The 21,836-nt window shown below is 39.9% G+C and overlaps 5 protein-coding genes across 8 annotated transcripts; 3 read left to right on the plus strand and 2 right to left on the minus strand.

Annotated features, from left to right (window-relative positions):
* The first annotated feature begins 273 nt into the window (after positions 1-273).
* On the plus strand, positions 274-4,298 carry EMB3129 (GTP-binding family protein). 2 transcript variants are annotated; one of them, XR_015411969.1, is made up of 9 exons: positions 274-495; positions 648-785; positions 891-1,007; positions 2,421-2,564; positions 2,648-2,734; positions 3,044-3,159; positions 3,290-3,467; positions 3,715-3,772; positions 3,856-3,939. XR_015411969.1 is itself a non-coding variant. In XM_023698547.2 (9 exons), the coding sequence occupies exons 1-9, from the start codon at positions 352-354 to the stop codon at positions 3,977-3,979; spliced, it is 1,110 nt and encodes a 369-aa protein (XP_023554315.2). In that variant the 5' UTR covers positions 274-351; the 3' UTR covers positions 3,980-4,298. The 2 variants fall into 2 exon arrangements, 1 of the variants encoding a protein (XP_023554315.2); XM_023698547.2 differs by having other exon boundaries at positions 3,290-3,471; positions 3,856-4,298.
* A 149-nt stretch (positions 4,299-4,447) lies between these two features.
* Positions 4,448-6,890, minus strand: CSP41A (chloroplast stem-loop binding protein of 41 kDa). Its single transcript, XM_023698546.2, has 6 exons — positions 6,480-6,890; positions 6,268-6,389; positions 5,438-5,540; positions 5,208-5,346; positions 4,855-5,132; positions 4,448-4,775 (listed from the first exon to the last, which is right to left on the minus strand). Exons 1-6 carry the CDS (start codon positions 6,864-6,866, stop codon positions 4,593-4,595), a joined length of 1,212 nt encoding a protein of 403 aa, XP_023554314.2. The 5' UTR covers positions 6,867-6,890; the 3' UTR covers positions 4,448-4,592.
* Positions 6,891-7,665: 775 nt separating this feature from the next.
* On the plus strand, positions 7,666-10,529 carry LOC111811238 (GRIP/coiled-coil protein). Of its 2 annotated transcripts, none has more exons than XM_023697998.2 (6): positions 7,666-7,814; positions 7,885-8,010; positions 8,102-8,224; positions 8,925-9,131; positions 9,210-9,374; positions 10,036-10,529. In XM_023697998.2, the coding sequence occupies exons 1-6, from the start codon at positions 7,767-7,769 to the stop codon at positions 10,399-10,401; spliced, it is 1,035 nt and encodes a 344-aa protein (XP_023553766.2). In that variant the 5' UTR covers positions 7,666-7,766; the 3' UTR covers positions 10,402-10,529. The 2 variants fall into 2 exon arrangements, with proteins under 2 accessions (XP_023553766.2, XP_086973901.1); XM_087117775.1 differs by having other exon boundaries at positions 7,673-7,814; positions 7,873-8,010.
* A 153-nt stretch (positions 10,530-10,682) lies between these two features.
* On the minus strand, positions 10,683-13,605 carry LOC111811239 (uncharacterized). The gene is made up of 5 exons (XM_023697999.2): positions 13,447-13,605; positions 11,746-12,101; positions 11,574-11,657; positions 11,421-11,492; positions 10,683-11,022 (listed from the first exon to the last, which is right to left on the minus strand). Exons 2-5 carry the CDS (start codon positions 12,034-12,036, stop codon positions 10,825-10,827), a joined length of 645 nt encoding a protein of 214 aa, XP_023553767.2. The 5' UTR covers positions 12,037-12,101; positions 13,447-13,605; the 3' UTR covers positions 10,683-10,824.
* A 1,119-nt stretch (positions 13,606-14,724) lies between these two features.
* On the plus strand, positions 14,725-21,070 carry LOC111811227 (putative transmembrane GTPase FZO-like, chloroplastic). 2 transcript variants are annotated; one of them, XM_087118017.1, is made up of 11 exons: positions 14,725-15,383; positions 15,477-16,030; positions 16,269-16,337; positions 17,213-17,410; positions 17,835-17,966; positions 18,201-18,287; positions 18,409-18,840; positions 18,945-19,112; positions 19,331-19,561; positions 19,829-19,944; positions 20,692-21,070. In XM_087118017.1, the coding sequence occupies exons 1-11, from the start codon at positions 14,888-14,890 to the stop codon at positions 20,972-20,974; spliced, it is 2,766 nt and encodes a 921-aa protein (XP_086974143.1). In that variant the 5' UTR covers positions 14,725-14,887; the 3' UTR covers positions 20,975-21,070. The 2 variants fall into 2 exon arrangements, with proteins under 2 accessions (XP_086974143.1, XP_086974144.1); XM_087118018.1 differs by having other exon boundaries at positions 15,243-15,383; positions 15,499-16,030.
* Positions 21,071-21,836: the final 766 nt, after the last annotated feature.

Raw genomic sequence — 21,836 nt, forward strand, 5'->3', positions numbered from 1 at the left:
TTTTCTGTTTTCTATTTTCTATTTAATAGGTCTTTAAATTAAAAAATATATATTAATTTATAAAATATTAAATATATTAGAAGTATAAATACAACATTAAAAATTGGATGTTTTTTATTGGGCTAAATGGGCCATGGTGACATATCCTACATTGGGCTAAATGGGCTAATATGGCCCAAAAAAGAAAATAAATAAAGGAAAAAAGAAAGAAAAAAGAAAAAAAAAAAAAACTCTATACCTTATCTGGAGCTATTTATTAATTATTATTTTTTAAAAATTTTAAAATATCTCCGATTCTGGAACGACTCATCGTCTCGCTCGGCGAGTGCGGCAGTTTACTGTAGCGCGGCAATGAGTCTTCATGTTCAGCTATCAGGGCTCTGCCTGCCCACCACTCGTGCAATCCCGACGCGCCATTTTTACTGCCGGAGCGGACCATCCCCAGCATCTCTGACGCCTTCAGCTTCCGCTTCTTTGCCGCACCCCACAATCCAGGTAAACCGCATTCAAGTCGATTTTGTAGTTTTCATTTCATGTAACGAAGGATTTGGGCGGAAGTTTGGACTACTAGATGTTTGCCGCAGTTTTTTATAGAAGTTAATTTTTGTGGTAATTGAATAATGTTGTGAAATTGCAAAATGTTTTAGATTGTTGGTGGTAGAACATCAAATTTCCTTGGAGATTTGAGCACAAAAGGTGCGCCTAACAGCGACGTAGTTGAGAAAGATTGGGTTGATTTTGAAGCTGATTTGTATTACTGGACAAATCCATTGCGTCCCGTTCAGGTATGCCAAAAATTCTGGCAATGAAAATAGTGCAAGAAGTTTCTTGATGAATATGCTAAAGAGTATATCCTTTTTCCCCTACATTTTTTGCTGGCAACTCGGCAGTGGTATCCTGGCCATATAGCAAAAACAGAAAAAGAGCTGAAGGATCAACTTAGGTTGATGGATGTTGTGATAGAGGTTCGAGATGCTAGAATACCCATGTCTACAAGTCACCCACAGGTTTTGCATCCAAGTTCAGATTTTGTTCATTCCATTCATTATACTCTTGACTCGCAATTTTTTTGTTTGTTTTTGTTTTATGTGTTATTTTATTGAAATGTTTAGGAGATTTGATGTGAATGTTTTCAGTTCTTAACTTGATTAGTATGCATCCATAACTATTGGTACCCCTGCTATATTGTCATAGAAGTGAAGAAAAGTCCAGAGGTTGTAAGTCTTTTGGCTGAAATACAGACTATTGTACGATAAAGAGAAGACAGAGAAAGGAATATTGGTGAAAAATATAAAGCTCTCAGCACACAGTTCCTGATGCTAACAAGCAAAATTTATTTGGGCGGAAAATAGAAGAGGGGAATTTAGCAGATTATGGGGTAGAGGGAAAGAGGTGTTTGGCTGGGGTATTTGGTAGGTATTAGATTGGGGTGGACTATGAGATCCCACATCGATTGGTGAGGAGAATAAAGCATTCTTTAAAGGTGTGGAAACCTCTCCTTAGTGGATGCGTTTTAAAAACCTTGAGGGAAAGCCCAAAGAGGAAAATATCTGCTAGCGGTGGGCTTCGGGTCGTTACAATAGTATCAGAGCTACACACTGGGGGTGGATTGTGAGATCCTACATCGATTAGAGAGGGGAACAAAGCATTCCTTATAAGGTGTGGAAACCTCTCCCTAGTGACGTGTTTTAAAAACTTTGAGAGGAAGCCCGGAAGGGAAAACCCAAAGAGGACAATATCTGCTAACGGTGGGCTTCGGGTCGTTACATGGGCATTGAAGCCTATTTGTTGTGTGGAGAAAGGAAGAGACCATGGCTGTGGTTTTTGTTGAACAGGAGGTAGAAAGAGAGTGAGGAGTTCTTTGGATTGTTATGGGAGTCATGACTAATGGAGTAGAGCCAGATTTGATGAAGGGCTAGAAAGAGAGTGAGGACTTCTTTGGATTGTTACCGGAGTCGTGACTATAATGGAGTAGAGCTTCTCGTCGGTAATCGATCACTGTCACTGGAAGAAGTGCTAGAGGAAGGCACCGTGCCGATGGAAGACACTGTTTGAAGCTTCTAGAATACTTGAAGTTCTAATATCATATACAATTAAGAGAAGAAAAAAATGGTATATTGATGAAAAAGAGAGCTCTCTGCACAGTGTCTGAGACTAACATAATGCATTTAAAGCAATGTAGAACAGTGTGTAAACTGTTTAGAAGATACAACAAAGTAAAATGAAAAAGGGGTAAAAACTATAAGATACACAAATAGCACGATAACATTGGGTATAGTGAAAAATATCAAGATTACAAACAAGCTTAACAACTATTAGAGTTGCTTTAATGTAACACTGATTCATCATTGCATCACTAAAAGATTAACTGACCATGTTTTTTCTTTTATTTACAATTTATTCATCATTTTCATGATTAGATGGATGCATGGCTTGGCAATAGGAGAAGAATATTGGTATTGAACAGAGAAGATATGATATCTTCAGCGGACCGGAATGCTTGGGCAGATTATTTTATGAGACAGGGAATAAAAGTAGTATTTTCAAATGGGAAACTCGGAATGGTATCTAAGCAAACGATATTCTTTCTGAGCATACGGAGTTTGACAGTGTAATAGTTGTTAATGTTCTCATGTGGCAACTGTAGGGCGCAATGAAGCTAGGGCGGTTGGCCAAGACATTAGCAGCAGATGTCAATGTCAAACGTAGAGCTAAAGGACTACTTCCTCGCGCGGTTGGTTGCATGAATTCACTAAATTTTAATGCTTAAGCTTGTTTGTAAGGTTTTTATATATCTATAATTCTTTCCATGCCAAACCATCTGCAAATCATAAATGATTTTCGTTCTATATTGACATAAACAGACATACAGAAGCACCAAAAGACATTTAAGCTTAAGCCCAAATCATATTATTAGCTTGAAGAGGATATTTTTCTGTGCTAGAGAAATATGTGAAGATTAGGGGCTATATTGGGTTTATCCTTAAATAGTAAATCAGAATTATTTTCAGAACACGACCTAAACAACCTTAGTGATGTACAGGTTCGTGCTGGAATAGTTGGATATCCTAATGTTGGAAAATCATCTCTGATCAACCGCTTGCTGAAACGACGAATGTGTCCAGCAGCTCCAAGACCGGGTGTCACCCGAGAATTGAGGTATGGTACCTTTTTTCTTCAATAGTTTTGATTAAGATGTACAAGCTGGGAACGAGGGAGGAATCAATTGTAAAGCCATTTGTATGAGCTCTTTGATTAACTGTCTCCTTATTCCATTCTCTTGTAAAAGGTGGGTTCGTTTTGGCAAAGATCTTGAGTTGCTTGATTCTCCTGGTATTATACCAATGCGGATTAGTGACCAGACAGCCGCAATAAAGCTTGCTATATGCGATGACATTGGAGAGAAGTCCTACAATGCTGCTGATGTTGCTGCCATACTTGTACAGATTCTGACCAAGCTTCCGTCAGTAGGTACCATGGAAATATTTTGATCTCTTGAGCATTCAAATAGTTCAAGTATCTCTCTTGGTCGTACTGAAATATTCCTGCACTGTTACTTGATAGTCAAATCATTTCTAATCAGTGGGTTAATTCTTTGCTTGATGGAACACTGCATCATACATTTTCTGGCGCTTTTCAGGATGTTCACTTTTACCTGCTAAAATGGTCTGTTTCCTATTTGTCAAATTGACACTAGCTCTTACAAATCTCCAGGTATAGAATTACTTCAAAAGCGATATAAAGTCGATGCAGACGGTCAATGTGGTCACACGTACGTATCATATGCTAATCAATAACTTTTCATTTCTAGTTTAGTATTATTATTATACGCGTAAAACAAATTGTTGGTGACAGATTTGTTCAAAAGTTAGCACTTCAATTGTTCAACGGGGACAGTCATCAAGCAGCTTTCCGCATCTTATCAGATTTCCGCAAAGGAAAGTTTGGTTGGATTGCTTTGGAGAGGCCTCCTAGGTAATGCTGTTGGATGATGCTTTGCTTGAAGGTCAGAATTTCAGCTTCTCACTCATACAATTCATATAAATGATTAAAACCACCTGGTGTAGAATTATTAGAAACTTTCAACTGATGGAAAAAGATTCATGATGTCTATATTGCTTTTCGACTTGCGAAGTCGTGGGAAGCACAAAATTGGAGTCCATCATGAATGGCAAGGAGTCTGATTAACTTGTGAAGCAATGTATTATATGTTCTTATATTACTCGTGTAATTAAAACGATCTTTTTGGTTAACCGACATTTGTATCCCTAATGAAATTCATAATGCTTTACTTCAAATATCTTTATCAGGCTGGTCCTAAGTTTTTGCACATTGTACATTGTCTTGGCTTTTTATAATTCTGGCAAAAAAATGGATATATTTTCACTAGGAATGAATCAGAACTAGAGTGTTCTTTGTTATCTTCTGTTAATGCAAAAATCAGAAATGGGGTAACAGAAGTGAAAGCTCAATTACTTCACTTCTGAATCTCACGTTATTTGGTTAAGTTGATAGAAGTACAATAAATGAGAATACATGTAGATGTACTGTAAGATGGACAGTACCGTCGTGCACGATTATCCGAAGAACGGTCAAGCAGCTACTGGAACCTTTAGGGACTCAAGTATCTTATCATCTAACTCAAACTTAATAGCCTTCTTGTCTCTGCCAATCTTCACATACTCTTCAAATCGCTCCTTCAAATCTTCAGGAAGATTTGTGCTACTTTTCCACCCTAAGATCTCCTGAGCTGCTCTTGGCTCCGCATAGAAATGCTGCAAAAAACAATAGGTAAATTCTGAATCTTCTATGTTTACCCCTAAAGCATCAAAGAAACTATTTCCTTTTACTCACCATATTCCTGAAAGGAAAAGCTTTCTTTGCATCCACCCCAACTGCTTTTGGATCATAATGTACAATGTTAACTGGACGCCCTGCTGCTTGAGCACATAGCTTGGCCATTCCATCAAGAGTCACGGCACGATCGCTTACGCAGTTGAATATGTTAGCCTGTGCCTCATCCGGCTTCTCTACAGCCAGTGTCAACATAGAAGACAAGTCCCTGACATGTGCGATGTTTGTCAGCTGCATCCCAGAGCCTGGAATTGGAATGGGTCTGTCCCGTACAATTCCTGCATCGAGAATTTATCAAGTCCATGAGCTCATCAATCAAGGTTAGAAATGTTTATAAATATGTATGCTCTTACTATCAAAGAACCACTCTTCACAATCTTTGTTGTTGCCAGATCCAATCATGTACTGGGGACGGAAAACAGCCCAGCTGCTGAAAACCTCAGCAATATATTGTTCAACACCAACATGACCAGCATCAGCTTTAACAGTATCCTGTCATAGTAATGATGCAGATTTATTAGCCTTCTGTAAGTGTCTGCCTTCTATCTATCTACTATGCTGATAGGATCACTGTAATGTTTACCCCTTCAACATGGGGAGGCTCATCAGTTGGCTTATAAATCCCAGCACTACTGATAAATAGAAACTGCTTCACACCAGAACTCTTTGCCCAATCAATAACAGGCCTGTGTCAAAATATAGGCCAAATGGCAGCTTAGATTGATTTCCAGCATGATTCTAGCAGATTAAGGGTTTAAATCTGTAACAGCCCAAGCCCAAGCCCAAGCCCACCCTGGTAAATATTGTCCTCTTTAGGCTTTCCATCGAGGTTTTTAAAACGCGTATACTAGGGAGAGGTTTCCATACCCTTATAGAGGGTGTTTCGTTCTCCTCCCAACCGATGTGGGACCCCCACCAAATCCACCCCCCTTCGGGACCAGCGTCTTTGCTGGCACACCACCTCGTGTCTATCCCCTTCGGGACCAGCGTCCTTGCTGGCACACCGCCTCGTGTCTACCCCCTTCGGAGAACAGCCTCCTCGCTGGCACATCACCCAGTGTGACTCTGATACCATTTGTAATGGCCCAAGCCTACTGCTAGCAGATATTGTCCTCTTTGGGCTTTCCCTTTCGGACTTGCCCTCAAAGTTTTTAAAACGCATCTGCTCGGGAGAGGTTTCCACAATCTTATAAAGGGTGTTTCAGTCTCCTCCCCAACCGATGTGGGATTTCACAAAATTCCTTTACTTTACTGAAATCTCTGTAAAAAAGGGTAATCTTCATAAATAGATTCTATGTTTAAAAGCAAGATTATGTTTACTGTTCCTTTAAAGGTGGATTGATATCAACAAAACAAGAACCCTATCAAGAACAATCCACCAGAAAGAGTGAGAAGGTAGCAGAATTGACAAACCTCACAGAATCAATGTCCTTGCCATTGTTATCTAATACCACATCAAATGAAGCTCCTGCCACAACCTTCCCAACTTCTGCAGGATCCCCCCATACCGTCTTGCCTCCAGCACTCACAATTTCCTAAAAAAACATCCCAAAACATACAGACAGTTAGTTAACCACCACTCATTTCGAGTTCCCTGGGTTGTGAATATATCACAAATGACTAACTGAGAATCTGTTAAATGGAGGTTTCTTCATCTTGTCGGAACTCTCTTCACCGACAGTCAAAATTGTGACCTCATGGCCGGAACCCAGAAGCTGTTTGGCAAAATAGAAGCCGATTACGGCATGTCCGCCGCTATTTGTGTTGACAATCAAGACGTTCTTCTTGTCAGCAGAGCTAGCCCTGACACTGAAGGAGCAGACATTGGAGCGTCTGGAAGAGGAGGGAAAAGGGAGAAAGGAATGGGAAATGGCGAAAGAGGATGTCAGAGCAGAAGGGGAAGAGATTGGGGAAAGTGATGAACGCAGAAGACAAGGAGAAAGGGAAGATGGAAGATGAATGGAGGGCTTAGAGGTGAAGAGGGAAGACGAAGAAGAAGCGAGAGCAGCCATGGAATCGAAGAATTTTGAGCTGGACCGTGTGAAGATGAGAATCAGCTCTTTTAGCTATCAGATAGATGATGTATGATAACGGCCAATCATTTTGCCATGGCCATTATACCACTTCGCTAATGTAAAGGTGAAAAATTAAATGGTCAAATTGGAAAGTGGATACAGACCAAATTCCGAACTAGTTCAACGATATTAACGATATTATCGCTTTTAATGATACTTACCGATACTATGAATGTTCATTTGACTCAGAATCCAACCAAATCAAACTATTCAACCTAAAAGTTGATTTTTTTTTTTTTTTTCCAATTTGGGCAGTGAACGATACTTACCCATATTATGGATGTTCATATGACCCAAGAATCCAACCAAGTTAGACTATTCAACCCAAATCATAAAAGTTGAGTTGGGTTATATATATATTGTGGACAAAGTTGAAAAATTGAAAATTAATAGGGCTACAACCCAATCTAACCCAACCCTAAGATCATTATTATGAAAATTAAGAATATTTGACATTTATAAATGATGTCAGTGATGTGTTGTAAATAAGTAACAAAACATCTCGATAACCCAACTTAAAAATAGAAGATTAGATTATGAGCTATATTCAAATGGTTCGAGTCACAAACTCAACCATCTCCGATTTAATCTAATTCAACCGTCACACATTAGTATTATTGTTTGCATAAATGAGTTAATTTAAGTTGAATTAGGCACATTAATTTAAGAGAGAAGATGGTAAGCTATGAAAAAGTCAAAGAACAACTTTTATTAAATTTGTCTTATCCAATTGTTTCATATTTACCAAGTGAGCTGTGCCCACCCGTTTGAGTTTGAATTTACTTTTAAATCTTCATTTCTTTGAAGACTAGCCGTTGCAACCTTCTTCTCTACCTCATGGACCCGTCTGTGGAGTCTCCATCATCATCTTCACATCCCAACCAGGTTCGTTTACTGGGACACCCTTGTCGTGTCGGATTTTCATTTTCTGATGTATTTTCAGCTGATTTCTTAGGGACCGACCAGCTTCATGGGTTCGCCGCCATTGTCCAGCCCTGATTCCGACAAGCGTTTCTGGAGCTCCCTTCGATGTCGGGTCGACTCGCTTCTTGAGCAACGAAATGCCAAATCTTCAAATCTTGTGAGTGCTTTTCTCTTCGAGTTCTTCGTTTTCAAGCTAAGCTTTTTTCCATGTCAATGGAGCTTGAAAATTCATGTGTTTGTGGGGATAGAACATGAACAAATCGGAAAGGGCAAAGAGATTGAAGGAAGATTCTTTGCTTTTGATGAGAGGATTCGACTCTGTTGGCTATACTCTGTCTCAGCTTTCCAACAATTTGGATAACGCCTTGCAGGTAAACGCCACTCTCCACTCTTCCGTTCTTTGTATTCTGTATTGAGGATTGTTGGGAGGGAGTCTCACATGGGCTAATTTCGGGAATGATCGTAAGTTTATAAGTAGGGGATACATCTCCACTTGTACGAGGCCTTTTGGGGAAGCCCAAAGCAAAGTCATGAGAGCCTATGCTCAAAGTGGACAATATAATACTATTGTTAAGTCGTGATGCCTAACATTGTATTAGAGTCATACCCTTAACTTAGCTATGTCAATAGAATCTTCAAATGTCAAAGAAAGAAGTTGTGAGTGTCGAAGGTGTAGTCAAAAGTGACTTGAGTATCGAACAAAGGGTGTGCTTTGTTTGAGAACTCCAGAGAAGGAGTCGAGCCTCGATTAAGGGGAGAGCTTGTTCGAGGGCTCCATAGGCCTCAAGAGAGGCTCTATAGTATACTTTGTTTGAAGAGAGGATTGTCGAGCATTATTGGGAGGGAGTCTCACATTGACTAATTTAAGAAATGATCGTGGGTTTATTAAGTATACATCTTCGTGGGTACAAGGCCTTTTGAGGAAGCCCAAAGTAAAGCGGATAATATCATACTATTGTAGAGAGTCGTGATTCCTAACATTTGCCCGTTGGTGCGGTATAAAACTAGCAATTTTATCAAATTCTCTTAAACCCCACAAAACCAAGATATGATTTTGAGGGCTGATTCCAGGGTACTAAGGATCTGGTTCAAGCACCAACCTTGACGGAGATCTTCCAAAGCAACCTCAAGAACTCCGAGGTTGAGCATGAGTTCGTGGAGCTCAAGCAAGCAACAAAGAGAAAATATGATGATACTCATTGCTTAGAAGATTCAGAGGTTAATTTAGAGAAAGAAAACCAGCAAAACCCAACAGACAACCTTAAAAGGGCTAAACATGTTGGTTCCTTGCCTCTGTCATCTGTATTTGAACAAGTTCTTACTGCAATATTAACCTTTTGGCCTGCGTTTCTCCAGCTTGCAGTTGCAATGGCTACAAAAACAGCATCTCTGGCAAGAGAATTAAAATCATTAAAATCCAATATATGTTTTATGCAAGAACGATGCGCCATACTTGATGAAGAGAATAGGAGACTTCGCAACGGTGTTTCCACCGGGGTCAGACCGGAAGAAGATGATTTGGTTCGTATCATTATTATGATGATTATTTGTTCTTCCTTCCCACTTCTGTTTATGTGTAGTCTGTGTCGAGGATTGTTGGGACGGAGTCCCACATTGTCTAATTCCCTCCCATATTGTCTAATTTAGGGAATGATCGTAAGTTTGTAATAAGGAATACATGTCCATTGGTATGAGGCCTTTTGGGGAAGCCCAAAGCAAAGTCATGAGAGCTTAGGCTCAAAGTGAATAATATCATACCATTGTGGAGAGTCGTGATTCCAAACATGGTACCAGAGCCATACCCTTAACTTAGTTATGTCAATATAATCCTCAAATGTTGAACAAAAAAGTTGTGAGCCTCGAAGGTGTCAAACAAAGGGTGTACTTTGTTTGACACTTAAGTCACTTTTGACTAAAACTGTTCGAGGACTCCAAAGGAGTTGAGCCTCAATTAAGAGAAGGAGGCTGTTCGAGGGCTCCATAGGCCTCAGGGAAGGCTCTATAGTGTACTTTGTTCGAGAGGAGGATTGTTGGGAGGGGTGTCCCACATCGACTAATTAAGGGCTTGATCATGAGTTTATAAGTAAGAAATACATCTCTGTTGGTACGAAGCCTTTTAAGGATAATATCATATCATTGTGGAGAGTCGTGATTACTAACTTTCTCTTCGGTGGTAAATCAGGTTAGGCTTCAAATGGAGGCACTGCTAGCTGAGAAATCAAGATTAGCAAATGAAAATGCAAACTTAACAAGGGAAAATCAATGCCTTTACCAGCTTGCGGAGTATCACCAGCTCACATCCCAAGATCTTTCGCTATCTTACGACGAAGCCATCGGCATGTGTTTGGACTTCTCGTCACCACCACCTGCCATTGTCGAAGGAGCTGAAGGACAAGGACAAGGACAAGGACAAGGACAGGGACGAGGTGAAGGACAAGGACAGGGACAAGGACAATGTGACTGTATTGACAAAGAAATTACTCAAACATCTAGAGCTGATCATTTTAGCTTTTCTACCTCTCTTGATGAACTCCACCAAGAAGAGTAGAGGTGATTCCGGACCAGAAAACGCAGGCTCGAACGTCGGTTGCTTCTCGTTCACAATCCTGTAACCAAGTTAACTCAATCTTCACTGCATTTAGTTCCGAAATAAATCTATGGTCATAGCATTTTCTACACTGTCGTATTCGTCTACTATCAAACCAGGTTCCATGCTAGAAGCTTCAAACAAACGCGCGATTCATGAGCTGAGTCGATAGCTGATTGTCGTTTGTTGTGTAGCATATGGAACCTGTTTTACACTACTTATACATTTAGGGGCGAACGGCATACCGTTTGAACAACCTCCGAAACATGTCATAACTGGAAGAACAAGATCAGTCAGTCTTAAAACATATACATAACAGCTCAACAGAGGACGAAGACGAGCTTTCGTGTTCGAAAGATACTAATGCAACATTTTCAGCTCTTTTCACTTTGTTTTTGTCACTTTCTTTCTCTTAGCTGCAGAACGCTCGGCGTCACGACCCGTGCCAGGAGACATAGCATCACGAATTGCTCGAGAAGAAGCGTTGACAGCTGATTCAGTAACTTTTGTGAGATTGGAGACTAAGATCACATCCTTCATTTTCTCCAGCACTTCAGAAATATTTCTATTCCCTTTCTCATACTACACAAATCAAACAAAATAACTTCCCATCAAATACTAAAAAATCATGTTGATTTGGTTTGGTTTAGGCAACGGAGGGGGCACGAATGCTCCCCCCGACACAAAAAGTTCGTAAACCCGTTCACGGGTTGTTTGATGTCGAGACATCGACAATGACCCTTTTCAGGTTCACTTGCAGAAACCTTGTTACGACTTCTTCTTCCTCTAGTGATAAGGATCAATGGACTTCTCGCGATGTCGAGGGCAGTGAACCGCCCACGTCACCGCGATCTGAACATTTCACCGGACCAGGGACGTAGTCAACGCGAGCTATTGACTCGCACTTACTAGAAATCCCACGTTGAAAACCAACAATTGCAATGATCTATCGTATAAAGCATGCAATCAAAGGTACGTACTGCTTCGACTTTACAAAGAGCTATTTCCAACTTCCGAGTAAGCTGATGGTTTTCGTCGATTAAGGCTTGAACCTGACATACATTAAGACGGTACTGTTCATAGATATACGAATGAGAATCGAGATTCATTAATATGAAAATAACGAAACTAACCTTTTTCTCGGATTCAAAGTATAAGCCCCTGTATCCGACATCTATTGGTGATGAGCTTTCACTCAACAATGGATTCTCATCATTCTGCTAGACATTGAACAACCAATTAAAAGAAAATCATAGAGCAAAATGAACTTCAAAACATATCATGTCAATTCCTATGCTTTGGCACCTTAGCTTTCAATGCGTTTATGGTTCGTTCTTGAGTTTCGAGTAGTTTAACTACATAATCAATCTTTCCGTGCAAGTCCCGTTCGCCCGAGTTCGGCTCGTCCAAATGCTTTCTCCCCTCAGCTGGTGGTTCATCATCTTTTTCAGTCTCACTAAAAGCTATTTCTTCACTCACAGGTTCGATGCAGTCATTTTCAAATGGAGTAACGGCATTCCGAATCCGTTCGGACCGTCGAGTAACAGAAGGGTATAACTTCTTTGAGGAAGTGCAGGGAAGGTCTGGCAGCTCCATTTGCAAGGAGGAGGGATTTTGTGCCTTTGGATATGAAGTTCTTTGACAAAAATGAGTCGGTTTCCCTAGCGAAGTCAGAATCAAACACGTTATATATATTGTTCTCTTTGAGCTTTCCCTCAAGGTTTTTAAAACGTATCTGCTAGGGAGAGGTTTCCACACTCTTGTAAAGGGTGTTTCGTTCTCCCCCGAACCGATGTGGGATCTCACAATCCACCCCCCTTCGGGGGCCAGCGTTCTCACTAGCACTCGTTTCTTTCTCCAATCGATGTGGAACCCCCACCAAATCCACTCCCTCCAGGTCCAGCATCCTTGCTGACACACCGCCTTGTGTCTACCTCTCTTTGGGGCTCAGCCTCCTCGCAGGCACATCGCTCGATGTCTAGCTCTGATACCATTTGTAATAGCCTAAGTCCACTGCTAACAGATATTATCTTCTTTTGGCTTTCTCTTTTACGCTTTCCCTCCAAGTTTTTAAAACGTGTTTGCTAGGGAGAGATTTCCGCACCCTTGTAAAGGGTGTTTCGTTCCCCTCCTCAACCGATATGGGATCTCACAATCCACCCCTTTTCGGGGCCAGCGTCCTCGCTGGCACTCGTTCCTTTCTCCAATCAATGTGGGACCCCCACCAAATCCACCCCCTTCGAGACCCAGCGTCTTTGCTGACACACCGCCTTGTGTGTCCACCCCCTTCGAGATTCAAACTCCTCGCTGACACATCACCTGGTGTCTGGCTTTGATACCATTTGTAACAGTCTAAACCCACCACTAGTAGATATTGTCCTTTTTAGGCTTTGCCTCAAGGTTTTTCAAAACCCATCTGCTAGAAAGAGGTTTCCACACCCTTATAAAGGGTATTCCGTTCTCCTCCCCAACCGATGTGGGATCTCACAATCCACCCCCTTCGAGGCCCAGCGTCCTTGCTAGCACTCGTTCCTTTCTCCAATCGATATGAGACCCCCACCAAATCCACCCCCTTCAGGGCTCAGCCTCCTACTAGCGCATCGCCCAATGTCTAGCTTTGATACCATTTGTAACAGCCTAAGCCCACCACCGCTAGCAAATATTGTCCTCTTTGAGCTTTCCCTCAAGGTTTTTAAAACACATCTACTAAGGAGAGGTTTCCACACCCTTAAAAAGGGTGTTTCGTTCTCCTCTCCGACGTGGGATCTCGCAATCTTTTCCCTTGTAAAGCTCGAAACAACCCCATTTCATCACAATAGATCAATAGACTAAAGGAAGCAACTTCACAGAAACTCAACAGTGTACATGCAGCGAGTTAGAACAAGGCAAGAACAAACCTAGCAAAGCAGAAACTCCCCAGAATATCAAAATATTGTTTAGAACAGACAAAGGTAAGACAACGAAAACCAGTACTAGAACTTCAAAACGTGAAAAAGAATGGAGCACCTCTTAAGCTGTAGAAGCAAAAACAGACCCAGAAGCCGACGATCGCCTTGAAGAAGCGAGTATGGAGAGAAGAAGATGGCGATGGTCAATAGTAGGTCGCGCTTGACGCTGTCTTTTCATCAGACCCTCTCTAACTCATCGTTAAACGAACCAAGAAAATGGGGTATTCACCCTCGAACGTTTGAGATAAATATTTTAAGAAATCGTGAGTCAGAAAATACGTTGGATAACAATTTTAAAGAAAACAATGTTATAGGCTAAAAGCGAATAAACATTAACAACTATTTTAATAACATATAACTCTAATACGAAGAATTGACAACTAGTTACATTCTCCTTGATAAGATAAGGAATCACTACAATGGGAGTAAGATTCGGATTACCTTGTTGATCGAATATCTCAAGACAAGAACATCGTTTGAGATTCGAATCACTCCACAAGCAAGATCGATCATGTCTAGCTTTAATGATTCTTGTTGATCAAATATCTAAAGACAAGAACGCTTGATTGAGATTCGAATCACTCCATAAGTAAGATTGATCATGTCGAGCTTGAATGATTCTACATGCAACCTTAACTACATAGAATTGCAAATAAACTTAGCAATTGGATAAACAAGAGCACAAATACTTCTTTTATTACATTTTTCAAGTCTCTTACAAATACAACGTACATGGCCTTATATAGCCTCAAAATGAAACTCTTGAATAAACTACTGAAGGCATTCAAAGAGTTGTAACATCCATACTTAATTGTCATAATTAACTGTAATGGTAAATTAAAAGTTTTAAAATACATTAATGAAATATAATAACTCTAAATTGTAATCTAATCCACCAAAATTTAAAGCATGAAACTTCATTCTTCTTCAATGTGACATGAATTGAAATATCTTTTGATATTTTCAATAATATTTTCTTCACATCTCCATTGAAGCATATGGTGTGATTGATGTCTCTTAGTTCATATCACTTATATAATGCATTTGTAGACATTTAGCCCTGAGAGGGCAAACATGATCTTGGTGACCGTCATACACCCCGTATTAACACAACAATAAATAGTAAATGACTATCAACATGACAATAAGTAAAAGAGGTTTAGAACGAGCATGTGGCTATAGAGAACACGTCATAGACGAACATAACCGCGAGATTTACCTTAAAATGTAGGCGTTATTCAACCCAGCATTGGAAGAACGAGTATGGTATGGTGAGTATAAATTGAAACGTTTGAACAAAAAAACAAAGCGTTGACAGCACAACCAAAATCAAAGTCAGTCGTATTAATTTCCATCAAAGGAAAGAGAAAATCCCCACAAGGCAATCTGTTCTGTTCAATTGGCGCACAGCTTGCGCCAATTGAAGAGGATAAGATGATCTTTTCCCGAACATCCTCCGTTTAATTTTCAGTCATCGGCGAAAGCGCTACCTAATTCTAATGGATATGAGACTCCTCTCCGTCTGCCGCATTGATTCCCCTCCTCTCTTCTTCAAATCAATTCCTTCCTTCCGAATTCACCCTCCTGTTCTTAATCCCTCCCGCCGTCGACGCCATCGTTTTCGCATAAATTCCGTTTCGCAGAACCCATTTCAATCCAGCGAATTGATTCCTAAAACCCTAGAAAACCCACAACCTAAAACTCTTTTCCCAAGTGGGTTCAAGCGGCCGGAGATTAAAGTGCCTTGTGTGGTGCTGCAATTGGATGTAGCCGAGGTTTTGGGCGGTGGGGATGCGTTGGATTTGATCGATAGGGCTTTGTCCAAGTGGGTTCGGATCGTGGTGCTGAATTCTGGCGAAGGCGGTGGCGGTAAGCTCTACGAAGCTGCCTGTAAATTGAAGTCGGTGGTCGGAGATCGAGCTTATTTGTTGATAGCTGAGCGTGTCGACATTGCCACTGCCGTTAATGCCAGTGGAGTTCTCCTCTCCGATCAAGGTTGTATTTAGACTGTTTCAAAAATACAGAACAAAGTTTGATTACAATGCATAGAATATATGAATTTTATGATTTTAAATTCATTTGAATCAGGTCTTCCTCCTATTGTGGCCAGGAACACCATGCTGGATTCCACATCGGATTCCCTGTTTCTACCTCTGGTAGCAAGGAATGTAAAATCCTCAATTTCAGCTGTAAATGCATCAAAATCTGAAGGAGCTGATTTTCTTTTATATGATTTTGATGAAGAGAAGCTTGATATGACAAGAACAGATTCTGTGTTCATGAATGTAAAGATACCAATCTTTATACCGTTTTCCTCATATGGAAAGAACACAACGTTTCATGAAGCTTTAAAATGGCTGGAATTTGGTGCAAGTGGCTTAGTAATCTCTTTGCAAGCGTTGAGGCTGATTAGCGACGATGCTGTTGGTAAATTATTTGACTCCACATTTACAGACAGTGGAAGAAAGGAGGACGATATCGATACGTCTGGTTCATTGAACTTGAACATGGCCAATGGTGCTCTTGGAGCAACACAAGTAGCTGGATTTGCTAATTTGGAAGATAGAGAAAAACAAGTCATAGTTACAGAGAAATTAGTATTGCGTGAGGCCATAAATATTATTCAGAAAGCTGCTCCACTGGTGATCATTTAGGCTCGGTTTGATATCCATTTCGTTTTTGTTTTCGGTTTTTGAAAATTATGCTTGTTTTCACACAATTTTAAGCCAAATTTCAAAAACAAAATTGAAGTTTATAAGAACTACTTTTTTGGTTTGCTAGTTGATTTTCAAACTAAATTCCAAGTATCTTCACTTTTGACCGTTGTAGTTATTAGATATGATCTTCATTTCCTCAATCTTTGATGGTTTTAAATGGCAGATGGCGGAGGTTTCGCTGCTCAATGATTCAGTGTCACAAATTGATGAGCCATTTATGCTGGCTATAGTGGTAATTGTGTGCTGAACTTCAACAAACTCTGGTTGCAGGATATACATTGGTATTGGCCCTAATTTCAAAGAAATTCATTTTCTTTTTCATTTGAAAGAATCTAGAAGTAAACCGACCTTTCCCGTCTTTTGGGTTTGACAATTATTGAAAGAACGAACGACCTTTTTGCCTTTTACACTAAAACGTTTCTCACTCTTACATGATGTTTGGGGCCAAACATGAATCCTCTTTCCCTGCTAATCCACACAGGGCTCGGGTTATCAAGGCTCAAAATGACAAAGACTTCTCATTGAGCAGGCTCAACGCTATCTTGAATAGTCAAGAGAATGAGGGCCGTGCTCCTACTTTCACTCTCTTCTTTCTAAAGAAGCCCGCTCTTGATCTGGGTAGGATCTATCAGTAGCGGCATTCTCCCTTGACTCGAGACCATTTTTGAATCATGGAATTCTCTCCCGGAGTTGTGGAACTAATGACTTTATTAGAAAGTAGAATTACCAACTTTTATACAAATTTGAAAGTGGATGAGGTCGGTCGAGTGGTTACTATTGGAGATGGGATTGCACCGCCTTATTCAACTGGGTAGTAGTTTGAAAAATGTTCTTTTTGTCAAGGCACTGATCATTATCCTTTTCTCCCTATTCCCTACTTCAGATTTTAAATTACATTAGCCTTTTCTCAACCAAGGGGAACAAACGTTATCCATTTAACAAACCATCTTTTTGTTTTCCTATTTATCATCCTTTAAACGTTACTTTAAGTCTAGCCAATCGAGGGAGTAACGATTTCCCTTGTTAATGATATCTTACATCCTACTTTGTTTTTTTTTTTCAGTACACCTTGTCTTTTAAGACTTTATGCTCTCTATTTTTTACCAGGGTGAATTTAACTCCGGAAAGTCAACAGTTATCAATGCACTGCTTGGAAGGAGATATCTAAAAGATGGGGTTGTTCCTACAACTAATGAGATAACTTTCTTGAGGTTCTCCGAGTTAAGTTCTAATGAACAACAACGATGTGAACGACATCCAGATGGTCAATATATATGCTATCTTCCTGCTCCCATCCTTAAGGAAGTGAGTTTATACATAACCCCTTCTTGGCTTGGGAAGGGATCTCCTCCTCTCTTCTGTTGCTTGTATATTATATCATTTTGTGATGAATGGTCTTTTTCACGCACGAAAGAGGGGGAAAAAAGGAACGTTTCGTTTACTTGTTCTCTCCCTGCAAAACCCAATTTACAAGTTTTACAAAAGATTACAGTGGTCAGCAACAGAGTTTAGACTGCTCAGAACAATGTTTTTGTAAGACATTAACAAGAAACTTAGACTGATCTGAAGTGTTACTTCATCTCCATTCATCGGGATGACCACGTTTGTGTTGACTAGATATTTAATGTATGTGTACATATCCGTGTGTGTCTGGATTGTTGTATCTTTGAATACTAACATGTGTTATTTGACGTCTAATCATAGTTTTTCCAACTCTTTTTTAATGCAGATGAACATTGTTGATACACCTGGTACTAATGTCATTCTTGAAAGGCAACAACGCCTAACGGAGGAATTTGTGCCTCGTGCAGATTTGCTGCTTTTTGTTATCTCTGCTGATCGCCCATTGACCGAGAGTGAGGCATGAACCATTGAAGTAGTCTGTTTATCCCTGTCACTTGCTTATTATGTCCTGCCTGGTTAACTATAAGGACCCTTTAGTTATTACCTTTCACTCATACTTCGGGAGAAAATCATGGAGCAGGCATTTTGAGGAGCCTATACTTTTATACTTTCACAAGAAAAAATCGTGGTTGGTCGTAGATTGTGAACTTCTACACATTTGAATAAAATCATCCATGGTTTTTACTTTCAGGTTAATTTTCTTCGTTACACACAGCAGTGGAAGAAGAAAGTGGTGTTCGTGTTGAATAAATCTGACCTTTATCAGAATAGCCACGAGGTTTAAATTTTCTTTTCTTGGTTTAAATTTTCTTTTCTTTGTGTACTTCTTTAAAGTATATAATCGTTAGAGGCATTCTGAGCTTTGTTTTATCCTTGCAATTTTTGTTGCTTGGTTGCAGCTGGAGGAAGCCCTATCCTTTGTCAAGGAAAATGCAGCAAAACTGTTGAATGCTGAACACGTCTGTGTATTTCCAGTATCTGCACGATCTGCTCTGGAAGAAAAACTTTCTGCTTCTCTGGAGAGTGGCGAAGCCTTATCGCTCTCTAATTCTTATTCGAGAAGCAGTAGCTTCCACGAACTTGAAAATTTCTTGTACAGCTTCTTAGATGGATCAACAAGTAATGGAATGGAAAGAATGAAGCTTAAACTCCAAACACCTGTTTCAATTGCAGAACGGCTACTTTCTGCAGCCGAAACTCTCGTGAGACAAGACATACAGTTAGCCAAACAGGATTTGGCGTCTTTAAATGAATTAGTTGATGGCGTAAAAAATTACGGAACAAAGATGGAAAACGAAAGTATCACTTGGAGAAGACAAGCCTTTTCACTGGTATATATATACCTATTCACTCTACTTTCCAATTATTCTTTAGGTAGAAATGCTAGTTTTTTCTATCTTTATTTACCGTTCCGTGGTTCTATGTAAAAATGCAGATTGATTCTACCCAATCACGTATTATGAAGCTCACAGAATCCACACTACAATTATCAAATGTTGATATAGCTGCATATTATGTCTTGAAAGGGGAAAAGTCTTCCACTGCATCAGCTACCTTGAAGATTCCAAATGACATCATTTCTCTAGCACTATCCGATGCACAAGTAATATTTTCAGCGTCTTTAATTCGTCTTTGCTTTGGTAGTTGATTCGTCTTTAATTCGTCTTAGCTTCAGGGTACAGTTTGAATCTCCAATTGTTCATGTCTAAAGAGTTCTCCTAAAGCTTTGTTGATCCTTCCATGCAGTTTTCTTGTTATATCTTGACCCCATAAGTTTTTTTTTTTTTTTTTTTTTTTTTTGATAATTTATGTGGCTTCTAGAAACTTCTCCAAGACTATGAATCCTGGCTGCAATCAGGCAATGCTCAGGAAGGAAGAATGTACCAGGAATCCTTGGAGAAACTATGGCCATCTATCGTTTTTCCGACTACTGAGATGCCTTCTGAAACCTATGAGTTGCTGAAAAAAGTAGATGATCTAAGCCTGAAAGTAATTAAGAATTTTAGTCCGAGTGCTGCTTCCAAACTGTTTAACCAAGAAATTCGTGAAGCGGTGAGAGCTTCTTCCTAAGCCTTGCTGGTCATTTTTCGACATTAAGAACTTTTTATTTTTTATTTTTAAATGGAAAATGAATGGCTATCTGTGGATTGCTTTTTCACTATTGTGAGATGAAGTTTATGATTCATCGCTAATTTGAGGTCTAAAGTTCCTTCTTTTTTCCACGAGTCGGGAACGCTCGGTGACCTGTAGTTATAACTGAAAAGCTTTATCATCAAACCACATGGCATCTGATCTTTAATATGCTTTTTCCAACTTCAGTTTTTGGGAACTTTTGGTGGACTTGGGGCAGCTGGTTTTTCTGCTTCGCTTCTGACTTCAGTTCTTCCCACCACAACAGAAGATCTTCTTGCTCTTGGCCTTTGTTCTGCTGGCGGGTAATGTTCATCTTCCTTTAACCTTTTTACCCTATTCTTTTGTTCTTTTAGTTTTCATATTCTCTTTTTTTTGTCAAAGCCAGCTCGTCCCAACTTTCCTTTCCATAATACCAGATCCGTTCGACTTTAGTTCATGACCTCCAAATCAAGTAATTGATAGTGATGTTCGATTTTCTATTCACTCTAGATCTGGCCTGGTCGACCCAATCATGATATTTCACTCTAGATCTGACCTGGGCGACCCAATCATGATATTAATGGATCGGACCTTTTCTCGAAAAACACTGGATCCCGAAAAGAGTTAAAGATGGTGCAAGATTGAATCCTCTTACCTTACTTCGAATGGAAACTTAGCCCGCCTCACTTGCTTTCTTTACTGCATAAGGGCATAGACGAAGTCAATGGATTTATACAAGAGGAAATTAGAATATTATCCCAAAATTCGATCCCAACCTAAGACTCATTCCTTTCCGTACCCAAAGACCAACAACTACTGTTCTATCATTTTATCATGGTCAACATCTTCAGGACTAAGCTTCTAAATGCCATATCTGGATACCTCCATGGAAGTCTCCATGGTATGGGTAGGCCCTACATTTTTGTGTGTACTCAAACTGTAACTTAGGTGCGGTAGAGCTTACCCGATCTTCACTTTTAACAATTTTGATGCATCTTTTGCTACTTATTTAACTATGAGTTTTTTTGTAACTTCTGAGTTCTGACGAGGTATTTTTTTCTCTTTGATAGATTTTGGGCAATTTCGAACTTTCCAATTCGTAGGCAACAGTTGATTAGTAAGGTAAAAAGAACGGCAGATGGATTTGCTCGAGAGTTCGAAGCTGCTATGCAGGAGGATCTCAATGAAGCAGTTCGAAATTTGGAAACGTTTGTGAGCGCCATAAGCAAGCCGTATCGAGATCAAGCACAAAATAGGTTAGACAAACTATTGGAGATTCAAGATGAATTGTCCAATGTTGGGAAAAGATTACAAAAACTACAAAATGATATTCAAAATCTTCATGTATCATGACTAAACAAGCCATGTCTAAAGGGTTTCCTCAGTCGCATATGTTAAATGTAACGACGTCACAGTATAATGTTCATATCCTGATCCATCTTTTCTGGATTCCTTGTTGGGCAATGTCCACAGCTCAAAAAGAGCTGAACATTTCTTTAATAACTACAGACACAGCAGGATTTGAGCTGTGCCTGGTACAACGATGCCTGGTATCTGGTGATAAGTCTTGTCTTGATGAAATTTTTGAAGCGTAAGTATCACAAATCATCACACAGTGCTAGCAGGAACGCAATCAAATGATCTGTTATGGATTCTATACAGAACTGTCTTGTCTTTCCTGAACTTCCCCGAAGGAAAGTCTTGTAGGAAAACACACCTACCTCATATGTTGGAATGTTATTTACTTATTTCTGTTTGGCTCAAAACTTCTAGGAGAGAAGTGGAGGGACCAACTTTTTTGGTTTGATTCCTTCACCTTTTTGGTTTGATTCCTTTAGATCCGTTGAAGATTTTATGGTAAATAAATATACAGTTAATACAAGACAAATATTCATAGGCTTGAATGCTTCTTCACCCTTCTTTATCATTTGGGTGACATAGCTAGACAATGATGTCTGAAAGTTACCCTTCATGTGTCCGGAGGGCTTCTTATTGAGTGAGGTTGGTCAGTCTGAACGTCCATATCAATTGGGGAGGATAACGAAACACTCTTTATAAGAGTGTGGAAACCTCTCCCTAGCAGACACATTTTAAAAATTTTGAGGGGAAACCCGAAAGGAAAAGTTCAAAGAGGACAATATCTGCTAGCGGTGGGCTTGGGCAAATAAAAGCAAGTAAGTTGGACGGTCTTGATGGTTTGGGGGCCAGATGCTCT

This window comes from Cucurbita pepo, chromosome 15 (genome assembly GCF_057944985.1).
Source record: "Cucurbita pepo subsp. pepo isolate OVF chromosome 15, ASM5794498v1, whole genome shotgun sequence".
Taxonomy (NCBI): domain Eukaryota; kingdom Viridiplantae; phylum Streptophyta; class Magnoliopsida; order Cucurbitales; family Cucurbitaceae; genus Cucurbita; species Cucurbita pepo.

Coding starts and splice junctions, on each gene's coding strand:
- EMB3129 (XM_023698547.2), top strand. CDS start 352: ATGAGTCTTCATGTTCAGCTATCAGGGCTCTGCCTGCCCACCACTCGT. Junction 786..890: donor ATCCATTGCGTCCCGTTCAG/GTATGCCAAAAA, acceptor GCAACTCGGCAG/TGGTATCCTGGCCATATAGC. Junction 3,160..3,289: donor GGTGTCACCCGAGAATTGAG/GTATGGTACCTT, acceptor CTCTTGTAAAAG/GTGGGTTCGTTTTGGCAAAG.
- CSP41A (XM_023698546.2), bottom strand. CDS start 6,866: ATGGCTGCTCTCGCTTCTTCTTCGTCTTCCCTCTTCACCTCTAAGCCC. Junction 5,541..6,267: donor AAGGACATTGATTCTGTGAG/GTTTGTCAATTC, acceptor ATTTTGACACAG/GCCTGTTATTGATTGGGCAA. Junction 5,133..5,207: donor TGAAGAGTGGTTCTTTGATA/GTAAGAGCATAC, acceptor TTCTCGATGCAG/GAATTGTACGGGACAGACCC.
- LOC111811238 (XM_023697998.2), top strand. CDS start 7,767: ATGGACCCGTCTGTGGAGTCTCCATCATCATCTTCACATCCCAACCAG. Junction 7,815..7,884: donor CATCTTCACATCCCAACCAG/GTTCGTTTACTG, acceptor CTGATTTCTTAG/GGACCGACCAGCTTCATGGG. Junction 8,011..8,101: donor ATGCCAAATCTTCAAATCTT/GTGAGTGCTTTT, acceptor TTGTGGGGATAG/AACATGAACAAATCGGAAAG.
- LOC111811239 (XM_023697999.2), bottom strand. CDS start 12,036: ATGGAGCTGCCAGACCTTCCCTGCACTTCCTCAAAGAAGTTATACCCT. Junction 11,658..11,745: donor TAAACGCATTGAAAGCTAAG/GTGCCAAAGCAT, acceptor AATGTCTAGCAG/AATGATGAGAATCCATTGTT. Junction 11,023..11,420: donor CTCTTTGTAAAGTCGAAGCA/GTACGTACCTTT, acceptor TGATTTGTGTAG/TATGAGAAAGGGAATAGAAA.
- LOC111811227 (XM_087118017.1), top strand. CDS start 14,888: ATGGATATGAGACTCCTCTCCGTCTGCCGCATTGATTCCCCTCCTCTC. Junction 18,841..18,944: donor GAAGACAAGCCTTTTCACTG/GTATATATATAC, acceptor GTAAAAATGCAG/ATTGATTCTACCCAATCACG. Junction 19,113..19,330: donor TAGCACTATCCGATGCACAA/GTAATATTTTCA, acceptor TGTGGCTTCTAG/AAACTTCTCCAAGACTATGA.